This window comes from Canis aureus, chromosome 9 (genome assembly GCF_053574225.1).
Source record: "Canis aureus isolate CA01 chromosome 9, VMU_Caureus_v.1.0, whole genome shotgun sequence".
NCBI lineage: Eukaryota > Metazoa > Chordata > Mammalia > Carnivora > Canidae > Canis > Canis aureus.
Window position 1 is genome coordinate 56,727,220 of NC_135619.1, and position 19,219 is coordinate 56,746,438.

General features: G+C 35.9%; 1 protein-coding gene across 2 annotated transcripts in view; it reads left to right on the top strand.

Moving 5' to 3' along the window:
* Positions 1-19,219, top strand: part of TSHR (thyroid stimulating hormone receptor) — a 151,487-nt gene that overhangs the window by 80,793 nt on the left and 51,475 nt on the right. For both annotated transcript variants that reach the window (XM_077910239.1, XM_077910238.1), the window contains exons 2-3: positions 920-991; positions 6,234-6,308. In XM_077910239.1, coding sequence (XP_077766365.1) covers positions 920-991; positions 6,234-6,308 — 147 coding nt within the window. The remainder of the gene's footprint in view (positions 1-919; positions 992-6,233; positions 6,309-19,219) is intronic.

A 19,219-nucleotide genomic window follows, 5' to 3' on the forward strand; every position in this document is an offset into this window, starting at 1 on the left:
AAAAAACCTGCAGCCTGGAAGAAAAACACAATTTTCTTTAAATAAGGTAGTAAATGGATGATGTGTGATTACCAATATTTATATGGCAAAAACAGACCCATGGAGAAGATGATGGTAAGTGTGGTGAGTCATTGTCTTTTTGCAAAGTGAGTTAGGATACCTTCTTCCACACAGGATTCTATCAAGCAGTTGTGAGCAACAAAAGAAAGTAAAAAATGGAACACCTCAGTAGATAGACATCCTGAAATGCAAGAAGATGTCCTATTGCCTATAAAGAAAATAATCTTGGCCTTCTGAAAAGTGTCCAAAAAAGCAGACTGGAAGTAAAGCCACAATCTTTCAGTTGCATATGCAATAAATTTGCCACAGAGAAGTAGCTCCTTGCCAGTCAGTTATTTCCAAACTACAGCCCATAGATAATAAGATCAAGATGATGGTTGAAGAGACCTTTGGTTGGGCAAAAAGATCATAACCATACCACTATTTTTAATCTTTAAGATATATCACATGCATTTAATGCTCTTAATATATCCTTCATATATATTCCAATGGTGTTCCAAGAAATTTCCATTGACATGTGCATAACATGAATCCAGTAGTCCTAATAAACTTATGAATATGTTATATTGCCCTCCAGTTAATACTTTGAATACAATGTCAGACAAAGCATATGAGTTTACTGCAAATTCAAAGATCCTGTTTGAAGTTTCATTTTCTGCATTTTGAATCTCAATTATTCTTTAGTTGTGGAAAAACTGTATTTTGTTTTTCCTTGCGTATTAATTTTGTTGATTATGTATAATGAAATATATATCATAAAGACCAGCATGCTTCTAATAATGTATTATTCATAATTAAGGTGACTTATTATAAAAGTTTAATGATTAAAACTCTAATTGTGTAACTATTGTTTTCATAGGAAGTTTATAGAGACTCAGCTGAAAACCATTCCCAGTCGTGCATTTTCAAATCTGCCCAATATTTCCAGGATGTAAGTCATTTTTTTAATAAAGAAAAGTTTGCAACTGTGCCATGTTATTTTCCAAATGTGTTCTATCAAGACAAATACTTATGATAAGTCAATATCTACATTGATATTATCTACATCTACAATATCTACATTTTCATATCCAATGTATATGAAAAGTTTATGTACAAGCTGTTTATTTGATTTTACTACATCTTTAATCCCAAATTCCTACATGATTTCTTAAACCTAATGCAAAATTTAAATTTATTTGGTCTTGAGAATTTAATAATTCTCAATGTATTTTAATGTATCTTGGGATGTGGCAACACCTTAGCCAGGAATCTCTCCTATAACCAGATTTATATATCTGTCTCTAGTCCATCTCTCCTAGTTACCAATTCTTGATTCAAATTTTTTTGCCACTAAGACAAATTACATTTTATCAGAAATACAATTTCAGACTTCTCTTGCTTAAAAAAACACACAAAAATAATTCTAAACCTTGGAAAACTGAATTGCTATGCACTCAAGAGCAAGGATAAAAAGGACTTTCCTATTGAGTTGACAAAAGTATAAGTGCATATGAAATGAACAAGGACCTTATTTCATTTAATGGATTCTGACAAGCAAGGAAGATAATTCAGGCATACTAAATGACAAAACAGTCAGAAGCAACCTGTATGATTTTGGCTAAATTAATTCATTTCATGACCATTTATTGAGTGTCTATTATGTCATTTCAGGGGCATTTAACATGTTTAGTTGTTACTGGAGAGGAGGGTGGTACCAGCATCATATGGGGAGAGGGAGAAACACCCTCCAGGGCATGGAATATCCTTCCACAACAAAGGATTTCTAGCCCAAAATGTTGGAGGGCTGAGGCTAAGGAAACCATTCCAGCCAAACATCTCTGCAGTCTTTGATTTTTCTGACCAGCCTCTCCTTTTTCAAATTCTTGTCTCTTCTGGTTTCCTGGATATTGCTTCCATCCTTCTTTTAACATCTTGCCTTAGCTACTCTTCCTCATTCTCCTTTCCTAGCTTCCTATTTCATTTCATTCAATTCCTTAAATATCAGTTCATTCTTTATTTTGTCCCAGTTCCTTTATACCCTCCTCTCCTTGACTGAACAAGCCCAAAGGTGGTTTCATTATTTTGTAATACAAATAATTCCTAAATGAGTTTCTCCAGCCCTGAATTGTTCCTACAAGTCAGGTCTGCATTAGAAGCTTCCTTTCAAGTATCATCATCTTGATGTCCCTCGGTCACTTCAAACAGCATATCCAAAATAAAGCCATTTTCTTCCTGATAGATTGTTCCTTCTCCTTCTCCCTTTAATGCCATCACCATTTAGTGATGTATAAACTAAATATCTCAAATTTCCCTTTGGTCTTCTTTTCCCTCTACTAAGGAATTGCCTATTTGGTGTCTCTACTTGGATGTCCCAATAGCTTGACTATTACTTCATTCATTCAACAAATATTTATTTAGCCCTACTTTGTGTCTGGTACTTTGCTAGATGCTTCACATACAAAGTTGACAATACTCATGGAGATTCCACTTTCCTTCCTAAGAGAGTGATGGTGTCAGTCATAGAGTGCTATAGAACTCATATAAGAAACATATCACCTGGATATAGAATGTGGTCAGGGAAGGCTTCCTGAAGGAAATGACACCTTGTGATCTGTATTATCAGGAAGGGAGATGTGGAAAGACAGTTCTAAGCAGACGGGAAAAGCTGGGCTGCTGTTTAAATTAAAATAAATTTGTTGAGTCTGGAGCTTAAGCTGGGATAAGGGCAATAAAGAGAAATGAAACTGGGAAATGAGCAAGTTCAGAGCCTTGCAACCATGTAAAGCAGTTTGAAATCTTCCCTTTGAGCCAAGCCACTGAGTGGTTACAAGCAGGGAAATGACAGATCAGAAACATTCCCTTGTGCTGTGGAAAGGGAGTCAAATGGACTAAGACTGGAGACAGGAAGCTAGTGAGGAAGAGGGGATGGTGAACTGAGCGATGATAGTTGAGGGAAAATAAGAAGTGGTCATGTGTGCTGGAAGGTTGATTGATTTGGAGGTGGAGGGAGATGCAAGAGAATTTCATCCAGGTGTCTGACGAGGACATCTGTGTGGGTGATGACCATATTCACCACATTAGAGAGGTTTTCTGTGGATTTGCTGTTTCCTGACCCTCTCAGGGAACAAGTTAGGAATTCAATTTGGAGCATATGGCATTTGAGGTTCCTTTGAGGCATCAAGCAAGTTATGTCCAGCAGACATCAGGACACAGACATAATTGTTCATTCATTCATTTGATAAATATTTATTCAGACCCTACTATGTGCCTGTGACTGTTCCAAGACATGAACATATGTCAGGGAACAAACAGACAAAAACTGATGTTCCTACGAAGTTTATATTCAAATGGAAGGAAATAGACAATAAACCAAAACCATAATAAATATATAGGAGTTTAGAAGGGAATAATGGATATGGTAAGAAGAAAAGAGCAAAGTAGAGTAAGGATGACTGGAAGTGCTGGGTGTGGGAGATGCTCAGGGAAAGATTCAGGTAGGGATTTTTTTGAGATTTGAGAGTCATAAAGGGACAGATGTGACTGGGACCAGAGAAGGGCATCAATAGAGAGGGAGAGGCTAAGGAGAGTAAAGAACAAACAGCTTTAATAGCATGAGGTCCCTGAGAAAGCCAGAAGGGATAGGATCCAAACAGACTTGCTATAGGAAGATTGTCATCTTTTACACTATCACAAGGAAGCAGCAGTAAGAGATGAGGCAGGTGCAGGTAAATTAATAGGTTCATTGGTGGAGAATTCAAGGAATTCTCATCTCAAGGTTTAAGTCTTTCCTACAAATTATTAAAAGATAATCTGCTAATATTGAGGGTGTAGAGTCAGAAATTTGAGGTTTGAAATAAAAGTGATGTGCATTAAAAGAGAGAGGGTTAGCTAAGATATACAGGACACCTAGGCAGATTTGTAGGTCTTGTTGAGACTTCCTCCATGGAGACCATGCTGGATTCTCTAGTCTGTTTAAATGTTCCCTGAACCACATCAGTGTGCTTATCACTCTATATGTTAATCCCATTTGCCTACCTATGTTACTCACTACTGTGAATTCCTTGAAGCTAGGGAATAGATATATTTTGTCGATGCCCACTTACTGACATAGAGTAAATATTCAACAGATATTTGTTGAATCAAAGCACACAGCAACACATGAGTAATTGTTAAAGATCTGGTATGTCTAGGGGGCAAGAGAGAAACCATTTAGGTAATCCTAGATAGGTTTGCCTGGGACAGTACAAATTTCCACCTATTATTTAGGTGTAATTGTTAATAGCAGTCTCTGTAACTCACAAAAATATCCTAGTCTGAATGGTAAATGGTATGTTCACCCCAGTAGTGATTACATAAGACTTATAGACTAAGAAGAAATTTGAGGAAGAGATAGGATCTGATTTTTTCTGTTTATAAAAATGGGTAATCAAGAAGGAAATCACTTCTTTTGTCCCACTGAATAAATGGTTCCTATATGTTGTCTTCACAATGGAACTCTAAGAGCTCTTTAAGGATGTATAATTCAGTTGGAGAACTAGAAATTCAGTTTATTATGACATGGGCAGAATGACTATCCCAGTAACTCATTGAGAAAGCTTTATACTTCTAAACCAAGAAATTCAGGAGAAAATTTAGAGCAATAGATTTATCGTGAGTTAGGAAAATAATTTTGCAGCCTTCAAAATTAATCTTGTCCTTCAGATGGCTCAGCTTCATCCATCATAAATCTCTGCAATCTCTATACCATAAATTAATCTTTTCAATGTCTTCCATTGTTTCCTCTATGTTAAAGATATATTTGGATCAAAAAAATTTATGTAATGGTATCCACAAGTGGCAATGGCTTGGGAGACCTGATAAGTCAAAGGATAATTATTTAGAGATAGATAAATCAAAACAGAAAGTACAGGACCATTAGAATATTCACAATGTCCATGGTAAAAGCTCGAATGGAACTGTCATAACTCCTCTCATAAACATTGTATTAATGAAAATATTTTAGTGATAGACTTAATTCAAACTATAGATGAGTGGTTCTCAGCCCTGCCTGCACATTAGAACCATCTGGGAAGCTTTTAAAAATAAAAATATTTGCACATCATCCCTCATAAACTCTGACTTAATTATCCTGGATCATGTCTTGGACATATGTAAATTTTAAAGGCCTCCTGGGTAGTTCAACTGTATGGCCAAGGTTGAGAATCTATGCTGTGACAAGTGGATACCATCTATTAATTCTTAATTTTCCCAAATATCATAGAGATGCCTCTCAATAGAAAGTAGTCATTGAATTTGGCTGCATTAGTCATTCTCATTACAAGAATAGAATTTGTGGAGAGTATTTGAAACAATATTCCCTATGCATTCTTGACAAGTTGTACTTAGAAGTTTCTCTTTTCTCTCTTTTAATACTTAAAACTTTTATTTGAATTATCTTTTGCTTGCAAAGTTCAAGACAAATCTTGAATTTTCTACTTCATCAAAATAAAGAAGTCTTGAGTGGATATGTAATCACTACCCTATGGAATGTTCCATTAGAGAATTATAGATTTCTCATCTTCTTTGAAACTATATTTCTAATCCTATGATATCACATACTCCATTAAAAATGCCTTTTTTAATTATTGTGTTCTTGTCTAATGTCTTTCATTTTCTGCTATTTTTAGTAACTCACCTATTCACTCATTTATTATTACCTTAACACATATTTATTGAGAGTCCACTACCTGCCATGCACTATGAAAGGCACTCAAAATTCAAAGGCCATCCAAAACACAGTTCTCCACTTCAGAGAATGTATAGCCTAATCAGACAACATAAATCAAATATTATCCAAACAACAAGAAAGTTGCCCTGTGATAATTAGTGAAAGAAGCTCTTGGTACAATGAAATAAATATACTACTAAAGGGAAATTTGACCTAACCAGGAAATTCAGGAAAAACTTCTGAAGGAAGTATCAGTTCAATGGAAACTTAGGGATGAATAGGACCTATTGAATTGGGAAGCTTTGATGTATCACAGGATCTGAAAATAGTATAACCAATTTTAACAGATTAGAGTGAAATCCTGTTGCCTGATCTAGGAAGCCCCTGACAAAGAAGTTTCATCAAAATTAATATGTTTGGGGTATGTATGACATTCACAATCCTACTAACTTCCTACTCTGCATTATATTTTTGTGCCATTCAGCTACTTGTCAATAGATGCAACTCTGCAGCGGCTGGAATCACATTCCTTCTACAATTTAAGTAAAATGACTCACATGTAAGTACAATGAAAAGAGCAGCATAGACCTCACCCAAGCCAATCTTGATAGATAATTCTGGGGCTTCAAATGGTTGAAACAGCTGGGTTTTTGACCATGGGTCAGAACTTCCATTTGTGATTAAATTCTTAACCGGTTCTCACAGTTTGTTAATCTGTCCAAAATCCCACTTCCCTGTTTGACAGGTAAAGACAAAACTAGAGTTCTCCTCTTAAATTGTCATTTCATTCTACTACTACTGTGTCAGCAGATTTCATTGGTGTGGATGTCAATGAGTCAATAAATATTTACTGACTACTGACTTGATTCCAGGCCTTTGCAAGATTCTGCAAATCTAACATTTTTCCTCAGAGAATTGTAGCTTCATGAGATTAGAACAGGAGTAGTATTAAGAACTCTGGCCTTGGAGTTGGTTAGAATCAGGCTTGAACCCTGGCTTCCCCTGCCCACTCACTATCTAACCTTGCACAATCATGTAATCTTTCCTAGTCTCACATACCTTATTTGTAAAATAAGGGTAATTAGAGTGTTGCAACTTCATATGGTTAGTATAAATATTGAATGATATAAGCATCTAAGCCCATGCCTAGCACATTAAAACTAGGCAGTGTACGTCATAATTATTCAGGTTTTTTCTCTAATACATTACAATCAATTAAAAGTTGCACATAATCACATTGCATTCTCCTAAGCAGCCATCTAATTTTATGAAATTCTATGAAATATTAACTATTTTCTTGAAAAAACAAAAATACCTATTACTGTATACTTATATGTTCTAGGGGTGCCTGTGTGGCTCAATCAGTTAAGTGTCTGAATCTTTCAGCTCAGGTCATGATCTCATGGCTCATGGGGGTCTTCACTCAGTGAGGAGTCTGCTTGAAAGAGTCTGTCCCTCTACCCTTCCCCCTACTCTCTCTCTCTCTCTCTCTCTCAGATAAATAAATATTTTAAAAGAAATACTATGTTCTAGACATCATGCTAAACATTTTATATTCTGTGCGTAACCCTCATTTAAGCCTCAAATCAACCCTATCAAGTAGAGATTATTTTTTCCATTATTTATATAAGAAAAATGTAAACTCATAGAGGATAAATATGTTTTCCTTAGTCACATGCTTACTAAGAGGGAAGAGCAGAATTTTTACACTATAAATGTCTTACTGGAAAATTCTTATCCTATGCACTATATTATACTGCTTTCAAGACCACTAACGTTCAGAATGTTACTTCTAGCTATTGTAGGCAAACTTACATCAGATCAATCATTATTCTGAAAGCACCTAGAGAAGCTAGATAGAAAAAAATATTTAAGGAGTTTTAAGGGGATTTAAGGGGACAGAAGCAAATCCCAAAAACATTTGATTGTTTTCCTCTTGAGGTATTCTGTGAACTGTAAGCAACTGAGAGGCTCAGGTGGAATAGAAGTTTAGGCAATCTCATAGGACTAGCAAACCAAAAATTGGATTTCAGGGCTTGTAAAGGAGGATAATGCCTTAGTAAACAAACCCCCAAGATTTTAGCTGGAATCCCTACAGAGCTTCATCCCAGAAGTATGGAATAATGGGAAACAGATCAGCCCTCATGAAGACTAAAGCCTCACTTTGGATCAATAAAAAATAACCACGCATAAAAAAAAACAAAACAGGGGGTCCCTGGGTGGCGCAGCGGTTTGGCGCCTGCCTTTGGTCCAGGGCGTGATCCTGGAGACCCGGGATCGAATCCCACGTCAGGCTCCTGGTGCATGGAGCCTGCTTCTCCCTCTGCCTGTGTCTCTGGCTCTCTCTCTTTCTCTCTGTATGACTATCATAAAAAAAAAAAAAAAAAAAAAAAACAAGAATATATGGGAAAAAATCAAGAGAAGAAAACCAACAACAGAAAATGATCACAGGAGATTCAAATATTAGGATACTGGAGTGCTGGGATTATTAGGCACAAACTTTAAAATAACTATAATTACTTTATTCAAAACTTGAAAGAGAAGATAGAGAATTTCAAAATAGAATTGGAAACTGTAAAAAGGATCAAATAGAAAAAAGAACTTAAGAATTCAGTAACTGAAATAAAGTCTAAACACATGAGTTTAACAACAGATTAGATACAGCTCAAAAGAGAATTAGTAATCTGGAAGATAAGTCAGAAGAATATATCCAGCCTGCAGCATGGAGAAAAAAAGAAAATTTAAAAATAGGCACAGTAGGGATTCTAGGGTTGCTTAGTCGGTTGAGTGTCTGACTCCTGGTTTCAGCTCTGGTCATGACTTCATGGGTCATGAGATTGAGCTCCACATTGGGCACCATGCTTAGCAGGGATTTTGCTTAAGATTCTCTCCCTCTGCCCCCATGCTTGCATACCAGCATGTTTGCATGCTCTTGCTCTCTCTCAAATAAATAAATAAATCTTTAAAATATATGGCACAGTAAAAAGTCTAGCATCTCTATCATTGGGTCTCAAAAGAAGAAGAGAGAAAGAGTGATAGAAGCAGTATTTGAAGATAATTTACTAAAACTCATAAGGGAATCAAATTGCATATATAAGAAATACTACAAACTCCAATAGGATAAATACAAAGAACTCCATCAAGGGACATCATGGGAAAGGTATTAAAAACCAAAGATAAGGGGTGCCTGGGTGGCATAGTCAGTTAAGGATCCAACTCTTGGTTTAGGCTCAGGTCATGATCTCAGGACCCTAAAATCGAGCCCCACATTGGGCTCCCGCTAAGTGAGGAGTCTGCTTCCTCTAACTCTCTCCCACTGCCCCTCTCCACACTCATGCACTCTCTCTCTCTCTCTCTCTCTCTCTCTCAAATCAATCAATCGATCAATCAATCTTTTTTATAAAAAAGACAAAGTGAAACTTATTAAAAGCAGCCAAAGGAGGGAAATACATACAAACTTTCAAAGAAGTAGCAACAAGAGTGATAGCTGATTGTTTATCCAGCAGAAAATATATTTCTTTTGGGACATCTTCATTCTTTTATTTGCCACCACTTTTCTCATTGATGTCAATAATTTGCCTTCATTAAGTTCCTTTGACTGAATATCTAGTGTCTCTCAAATGGTGGCAGTATCAACACTCACATGGTCAGCTATTTCTCCTATGACTCCATTTACATTTAAGTCAAATTTCACTTCCAGCATTATCACGTTTTGTTTCTTTGCTGCCCTTTCATTTCTGCTGGCCAGTTCCCACTTTTAATTATCCACTTTTATAAAATGTCATATGGGTTTATCACTGGAAGCCACGGAAACAATACAGCTGCACAAACAGCTTTTACGGTTTGTGCATGAACTGAATAACAGATGCTCAGTGACCAATCACCAATGACTTTGAAAGATGTGGTGTAATTGGTCACCTATCATGAAATGCATCTGTTATTTACATAGTGATGCACACATTGAAGAGCTAGCAGCAAAGTTTATACTTTGTGCAATTATTCACAGTTAATATATTACAGTAGCCACATTTGAACCATGTTGTCTGGACCAGCTATTATTTCAATTGAACTAAATAATGTTAACGAATATTATGCATATTGGAACCATGCAAAGCAAGGACTACATATATCTGCAGAATTAAGATACACGATGCTAAATAAACAAAGGATAGGAGGGTTATAAATAGTGTTAGAGTGTTCTGAAGTTCTTGCATTGTCTGAGAAATGGTAACAGTATTAATAAATAATGAATACATGTTTTAATCCATAAAGCAACAACTAAAATAATTGCAAAAGAATAGATAACAAGCTACTAGTAACGAGGAATAGAATAAAAATTAAATAATACAAGGTGCACCTGGGTGGCTCAGTGGGTTAAGCGTCTGACATTGGCCCAGGTCATGATCTCAGGGTGTCAGGCTCCATGCTCAGTGGGGAGTCTGCTTTCCCTCTGCTTCTCCCCTGCTTATTCTCTCTCTCTCTCTCTCTCTCTCTCTCTGTCTGTCTCATAAAAAAAATTAATACCAAAGGAGCAAGAAATTAGAATAAAGAAATTATGAAACAAATAGATTTAACCCCAAATAATAAGTATTCAATAAGTATTTACATTAACTGCATTAAATGTAAAAGGACTTAATATTCAGATTACAATACAAAGATTTCCAGATAGGTTAATAAAAATAAAATTAAACTGTATGTTGCTAATAAGGGATATACTTTATGCACAACAATATTGAAAGACTGAAAGTGTATGGATAAAAATATTAACATGCAAACAATAACCAAGAGAAAATGGATATAAGTATACCACTGTATATTAACCATGAAGTCTTACTATATATATAAAAGGGGAAATTTTATTATGATAAAAAGAATTACTACAGAAAGATACAATGATTCTAAATTTTATCTGTAGAAGTATAGCTTCAAACCATGTAAAGCAGAAATTAACAGAACTGAAAAAATAGATAATCCACCATCATAGTGGGGATTTGTTTCAACACAGCTTTATCTGATAGAACATGCATACCAAAAAAGTAAATAATGCTGATAAGAAATTAATAAGGTTTGAAGAACATAATTTGCAAACTTATCCTTATTGACTTGTATAAAATATTGTATCCAACAATTGCAAAGTACGTATTCTTTTCAAGGACACATGGAACAGTTATCAAAAGTGAACATAGGTAAGGCTACAAAAGCAAGTCTCAATAGTTTTCAAAAATCAAAATCAAGTATGTTCTCTGACTAGTAAACAGTCACTGCTAAATAATGATAAGTCAAAGAAGAAATCACAATAGATGATAGAAAACAATTTTAACTAAATGACAATAAAAATATAACAAATCAAAATCATGAGATGTAGTTAAAGTCATAGGTAGAAGAAAATGTGTATAGCTTTAAAAAGACATAGGTTAGAAATGAAGGCTAAAAATAAATTATTTATATAGCTTTCACAAGAAATTTATAAAGGAGCTGTAAGTTGAAACTAAAGAAAGTACAACCAATATCTAAGAGAATTGAGAATCTAGGTCAGTAAGGTCAATAGTTTAAATTCAAAACCAAATCTTCAGACTCCAAATATAATGTTCATTTATTATATCATCTTGATTCTCTGCCCCTTTCTCCAAAAAAATCAAAGAAACTAACTTGTAACAAAGCTCTATATACACCCTGCAGCTCTTAAAATCAACTGTTGTGTTATCATTATGGCCTTTTCCTCATAAAGATTCTAGTTGTTAACATTTCTCTTAGATATACCAATTTTCTCCCTCTGAGCAAAAGAGTTTATTTCGTAGGTCAAAGAAAACTATTAAATACTAAAAAGAGGATGAATTTGGAAGTGGATTTTTAAAAGGATATTTCTCTTATGTGTGTATGAGGTATTCAGTCTGCTATCTCAGAAAATGGGAAAATAATGCATTCCTTAGGACCCCTGGGTGGGTCAGCAGTTAAGCCTCTGCCTTTGGCCAGGGTACGACCCTGGAGTGCAGTGATCCAGTCCCACATCGGGCTCCCTGTATGGAGGCTGCTTCTCTCTGCCTGTGTCTCTGCCTCTCTCTCTCTCTCTCTCTCTCTCTCTCTCTCTCTCTCTTTCTCTCATGAATAAATAAATAAAATCTTTTTAAAAAAAAAGAGAGAAAAGAATGCATCTTGCATTCTCAGATTTGCCTAATATATATTCTACATTATTACCTATAAATAGTTTTAGTTGGCACAAAGGTAAGTAAAAACTTTTGGATTCCTACCACACAAATGCTTAACATCTTTATTCTGTAATCATTTGTTAAGCAATGGCTAGAAACAAAGCATTATGCTATTTGCAGGAGAGAAACAGAGCTAAAAAATCCTCTCCTCTCCTTCCCTCAAAGAATTGAAATAGATAGAAAGCATGAAACCCAATGTTAATATAGAATGATTTGTCTCATCTACTCATCTTCAGCCCAACTTCCCTGGCACTCCCCAGCAGAGAACTAAAGCCCTCTGATTTATTTATGAAGCAGAGTCCCTTACCAGGTTGGATTTGCTGCAAGAATAGATACTGAACTAAGGCGTGCTGAGGGTCAATGTCATTGCATATTGCTAGCACTTACTGAAAAGCCTCAGTGCTAACATTAGTAGTTCAAAACATAATGTTACTCTGTTGCATGGATGGCCTTCCTCAGCTGCCCTCCTTCTCCCTGTCCCTTTTTCAGTGACATGATTTGGTAAATAGGCTGAGTTAGAGCCACAGGAGGAGTCGTAGCTCATCATCCCCACTTCTCACCATCCCTTCACTGCTTTTTCAACCTTCTCCTGCTAATGCACTGTACTTCTCCTATTAGCTGGCTTCCCAGTTCTTGCTTAGATTGTGCTCTCTGATAGGAATTGAGATGGTAGAAAATATGCGCTAAAATCATTGGTGACCTAGAGCTGGCTTTCCAAAGATAAAGAGCTATGTATTCATTTAGTTAAGTACAGTTATGTTTAACATTGTGCTAAAACTGTGGTCATTCCTGTACACATACATGACCATTCCTGTGGTCATACCGCTGTACACGGGATTCAAAATACTGGATCACTTCATTCTTGCCTGAACCTTCTTCCTTTGGCCTCTGATTCCACGCTCCTGGTCATCCTCTATCATATTGGTCTTTCACTGGCTCATTCTCCTTCCTCACTTTTAAACATTGGGGTTCCATATGGCCCAAGGCTGTATCTTCTCTTCTTACTCTATGATTCTTCCCCATGTGACCTTATCCAACTATTCTCAAGTTTATATACCTAGTGTAGTCATCTCTTTTTTGCATTAGGCCATTTACCTATCAGTCTCCTTAATGTCTCCTCTGAGATGTCTCCCACGTATTTCACTACTTAAATGCTCCAAAAGGAAATCCACCACTCCTCCACTATTTGCTGAGCTGGTACATGGCACATCCATTTATCTTACTGCATATTCCAGATACCTAAGAGTATCACTGTACCTTCTTTCCTTATCACCCCCTACTAATCCTTCACCATTTCCTGTTGATTCTACTACTCGAATATGCAAAAAACTTTGTATTTGCACAACCCCTGCACAAGCCATCATAATTTCTTGAAGTACAGTAATTTCATAGCTTAACTCATCTTTCCAGTTTAGACTTCCTCTAATCCATTTCTGCACAATAGCCAGTGATTTTGCTCTTAGGATAAATCCAAGGGTTTCAGTGAAAACTTCCATGCCCTAGACTACATCTGCCCCCCCCACCCCGCCCACCTCTGCTTCTTCATCTTGCTCCATTCTTGCACACCTGTATTCTTTAATTCCTTGAACAATCCAAGATCTTCCCCACCTGACGGCCTTCAAATGCTTTTGCCTGTGTCTGCAAAGTTTTTTCATTTCTCTCTTTGCCTACTAACTATAATAATTATTTATCTTTCTTCCTGAATATTACTTATACATACCCTTGATTCCACCCCCATCTACATTAGATTCTTCACCTGAATCTATCATTGAATCATTTATTTTTGCTCTATAAAACTTAAAATTTGTGATAACAATACAAATGTGTAATGATAATAGTCTCCACAAGGCAGTATGCTAAATGTACCAATCACCCACACCTAATTGCAAAGAAACTATCAAATCAAAGCCCCAAAATGGAACAATTAGGTATATTCTCAAAGTGCTCCTTTAAAATAATGAATTGAACTAGAAGGCCAGTCTGAATTAATGAGAAATCTGAGTGATAGAACATTTGGTATATGTGTGTACGGACTCACATATGTTCAGCTATCCTTAATTGAGAACCTATTGTGTCCCAACACTATGCTAAACATTCAACACATATTTACTCAATCTGCACCAATTCTCTGAAGTAGCTACTGTAAGTTTACAGTAAAAGTAAAAAAACGGGTTCCATAACTCTATGGTCTTTATATATATTTTATGTAATTGGACCTTGCTTTTATATCCAATCTGATGATCTCTACCTTTCAATTGGAGTAAGTCCATTGCATTTACTACAATTATTGATACAATTGGATCGAAATCTGTCATCTTCTAATTTGTTTTCTATTTGTCTTCTTTGTTCTCTTTTGCTTCCTTTGTCTTCTTTTGGATTAATCAGTTTGGTTTTGCTTATGTTTTTTAGTATTTTATTCAACTTTATCTTCTAACTTTTTCACTCTTTGTAATATTTTTTGTGGTTATTCAAGGGATTATAAAATGTATCCTTCATTTATCATAGTCTACCAAGAAGGCTTATTATACCAATACCCATGTTTTAAATTATTACAGCATTTACCTCCTCCCAAATTTTGTGGTATTTTTTATCATACATTAAATTTCTATATAGGTTATAAATACCAGAGTACATTACTAAAATTTTTAAGTTCTGACTTTCAAAGAATTTGAGTAAAGAGAAACTTGTCTCTTATATATACCCACATATTTAAAGTTTCCAGTTTTAATTCCTGCCATAGATCCAATCATTTCCTTTAACTTGAAGGATTTCTTTTAGCATGTTAGTGTGGTTCTGCTGGCAACAGATTTTCTCAGCTTTCTTTATTTGAAGATAATTTTATTTTACCTTAATATTTGAAAATTATTTTAGCTGGGTATGGAATTCTGGCAAGGCAGTTTGTTTCAGCCCTTTGAAGATACCTTTCGATGTCATCTGGCCTCCATTGTTTCTGATGAGTCATTCCTGTTCTTATCATTGTTCTCCCACAGAAACATGTCCTTTTTCTCTGGCTGCTTTTAAGACTTTATGACTTTGGTTTTCAAAATAATATACCTAGTTGACATTTTCTTTCTTACTTTTTTTTTTAGATTTTATTTATTTATTCATGAAAGATACAGAAAGAGAGGCAGAGACACAGGCAGAGAGAGAAGCAGAGAGAGAGAAGCAGGCTTCATGCAGGGAGCCCAACATGGGACTCAATCCTGGGTCTCCAGGATCACGCCCTGGGCTGAAGGCAGGCACCAAACCGCTGAGCCACCCAGGTGTCCCGACATTTTCTTTCTATTTAATCTACTTAGGGCTTTCTGGACTTCCTGAGCCTATCAATTTCTGGTTTTGTCAAATTTTGAAATGTTTGTCCAGTATTTTAATGGGCTACAGTGGAAGTGATATGCATTTTTAGGCCCTGTTTCTAAGAGAACTGGCAGCTTTTGCTTTAGATGCTTGGAGTTTTAAGTCACTATGTAAGAATTCTGCTGAAGGGGAGACCACATGGGAAAGCCCTGAATTATTATAAGGAGATAGAGAAGGGCCTACCTGAGCTTAGCTTTTTCTTTTTTAAAGATAGAAACTTAAGCAGACTCTGCACTGAGCATAGAGCCCTATATGAGGCTCAATCTCATGACCCTGATATCAGACCTGAGACAAAACCAAGAGGTCATCACTTAATCAGCTGTACCATGCAGGTGCCCCCAAGCCTAGCTTTCTAACAATCACCTTCAAAGGGCCAGGCATAGAAGCACAGCTATCTTAGACTATCTATATTGACCCCAATAACAGCTAAAAAACAACCAATGATCCCAGGGGATGCCACATGAAGCAGGAAAAAAGCCCAGTTTACCACTCCCTAAAATCCTAATCCACAAAATTGTGAGCTATATAATAAAATGGTTATTTTAGCTGCTTAGTTTGGGGTAATTTATTATACAACAACAGATATCCAGAAGAGGTAGCAATTATATCTCAGTTAACAATGAATAAAAGGCATTGAGGATTTGTAAGAGAAAGTTCCAAGAGTGGCAGGTTTCTTTGCAAAGTATTGAGAGTCTTAAGTGGACACAAATCAGTCCTCCTGGGTTTTAAACTTCAGCTGGGATATAGTGTGGCCCTCAAAATATACTTTGTTTTTCAAAGATTCATTTATTCATTTGAGAGAGAGAAAAAGGGAGAGAACATGAGCAGGATGGGCAGAGGGAGCGGGAATGAGAATCTCAAGCAGACTCCACACTAAACATGAATAACCATTCAGGACTGTACCTCACAACCCTGTCACAACCTGAGCTGAAACCAAGAGTCAGACACTCAACCAACTTCGCCATCCAGGTGCCCCCCTAAATATATATTTGGTAAAGACTTACACCAGTAAAATGATGAAACACTGGCCACTTCCATCTTCTATTTTATCTTTTCTATAAAGAAGCCAATAGCACATGGATTGTTGCCTTTGTTACTCCTAATAGCAGCTACCAATTACTAAATACTTTTTATGGGCAAGAACTCTGCTAACAATGGCCACGATAGCCAAACTGTGGAAGGAGCCTCGGTGTCCAACGAAAGATGAATGGATAAAGAAGATGTGGTTTATGTATACAATGGAATATTACTCAGCTATTAGAAATGACAAATACCCACCATTTGCTTCAACGTGGTTGGAACTGGAGGGTATTATGCTGAGTGAAGTAAGTCAGTCGGAGGACAAACATTATATGTTCTCATTCATTTGGGGAATATAAATAATAGTGAAAGGGAATATAAGGGAAGGGAGAAGAAATGTGTGGGAAATATCAGAAAGGGAGACAGAACGTAAAGACTGCTAACTCTGGAAACGAACTAGGGGTGGTAGAAGGGGAGGAGGGCGGGGGGTGGGAGTGAATGGGTGACGGGCACTGGGTGTTATTCTGTATGTTAGTAAATTGAACACCAATAAAAAATAAATTAAAAAAAAATAAATAAAGAGCTTAGTGCAAAAAAAAAAAAAAAAAAGAACTCTGCTAAAAGTGCTTCACATATCTTAGCCTACTTAATCTCACTCTCAGTTTCCACTATATAAAATAAAGATGGTAACACATACCTTACAGGGTTCTTGCCCAAATTTACTCTGCTAAGAATTTTCTGAGTCAGAATTTGACAGTAAGAGTGTCTGCCTTCAAAACTAACACAAAACCACAGTATCTCTTCAATTAAAAACAGAAATAAAGAAAATGCTACCATCAGAAGGATGTTTTTACTTTCATGTGGACTTTTTAAAAATCACAAGTAAAAAAAATTCTATAACTAGGTAAATAAAAAGTGTGATTTATGGCAGTGTAATAAGATTTACTATTCACTGCTTCATTAAATTGAGTCAAGTGGATTTATTGGGGGTTTCAAGAGTACCGGTCTTAGTCTGATCATTAGATAATCATGCAATTAGCTGTATGCATCTTCCAGGCAATTTGGAAAATCACTTTTTTAATGTCCTATTTCAAGTAGAAAATCTGGTAGTAAACCTACATTTTCTTCAATCTGCTTTAAAACTCTAAAGATACAAACTCTCTTTAATTAACTTCTATTATTTAATTCTGCAATAAATTAAAAGATGCATTAATATCATGAATATCACCTTTCAGTTATAGATTATTTTTCCCTTAATTACAGAGTGCTAGTGGTGAAATACTTCACTGATAATTACCAAAGTAGAATAAAGATTTCTCTCATTGAAAAGTCTTGATAATTTGGAAATAACTTTTTCTCTGAATTTATAGACTATTACTGAAAAGTTACTGTTAGTCTAAAAATCAGGACTTTAGAAGCTAAGGATCTAGTATACACCAAGAGCTTTGACAGACTTTATACTTTTTAACTAATTCCAATTCTATACATTTTCCCTAAGAAAATAGACAGAGTGAGATGGAATTTACATAAAAGCCATTTGTCTCAGAGTTAATTTATAACAGCAAAAATTTGGAAACTACTCAAATGCTTAGCTAGGAGAAGGGTTTAATATGAAATACTGAGCAACCATTAGAAATCTGTTGTAATTGACTGTTTAATCCCAGAGGAATTACTTTTGACATAATGCTGTTTTAAAAACATAAAACATACTTAAAGACAGAAAAAAAAACTGATTTTCTTTGTATCCCAAAATGATGAGAGGTTTTAAATCTTTTTGTTGTGAATGTGTTTAAAACTTTTTACAATGTATATGTATTATCTTTAGAGTCAAATGAAATAAACTTTTTAAAAATTAAGGGTTCCTTCAATATACACAATCTTAAAATTAAATCTTGATGTAAAAATACTACATGATGACTTTATGTGATAAGAGCCAATCAGAAAATGTTACCTTAAAATTAATTTACCTAATTCTTAGTGCCAGTTTTCACCTCAGTACTGTGTAGCATTTAAGGTATTTAAGGTAACAAAATTACGGCTTTGCTAACACATAGCTGTACCTTTTTTTAAAAGTCATTAAATAGGGCAGCCCGGGTGGCTCAGCGGTTTAGTGCCACCTTAAGCCCAGGGCTTGATCCTGGGGACCCTGGATCGAGTCCCATGTTGGGCTCCCTGCATGGAGCCTGCTTCTCTCTCTGCCTCTGTGTGTCTCTCATGAATAAATAAAATCTTAAAAAAAAAAAATAAAGTCGTTAAATAATTAGTTGCTACTTCTACCTCCCAGAACACACAGTAATGTTGCACATAATAAATGTCTAATAAGTATTCCTTTAGTTTTAATGAATCTCTCCTCACTCTCCCCACTAGAGCTAGCAGACCTAGTCTGTCTTTGACTAGACAGAGTGGCCTACCTCCCCCCCCCTCCCCTTTTTTGGAACTATTGGCACTTAAAAGCAGACTAGAAAAAAATTGAAAATCAAATTGAAGTAAGAGTTGAAAAGAAGCTGGGGACTGGCCGAGAGCTAGGTTTTTGGCTGTTATTCACATTCGGTTTCTTGTTTTACACAACATAGTCTTACCCATTATTGTATTTGTATTTCTTAAAATTCCAACTATGCCGGCTGGGGCAGCTTCTCTTCTCTTCAGATGTCTCATTCCAATTTGGTATCCTTGCAATTAGGAGTCCTTGCCCATGCAAGCTGCAGCCTTCTCATCTCCTGTGGCCCCATCTTTGCAGGTGAAAAACCAAATCAGCTTCATTTTTGCCCTCAATTTGTTTCCCAGCTTGGCTTGCTTTCTCCTAATGAACTGGGGGTGTTGAGGGTATAGGCAAATATCTTGAAGGCTGTGAGGATCATAGTGCCACAATCTAGTGCCAGTTGAATGGTTG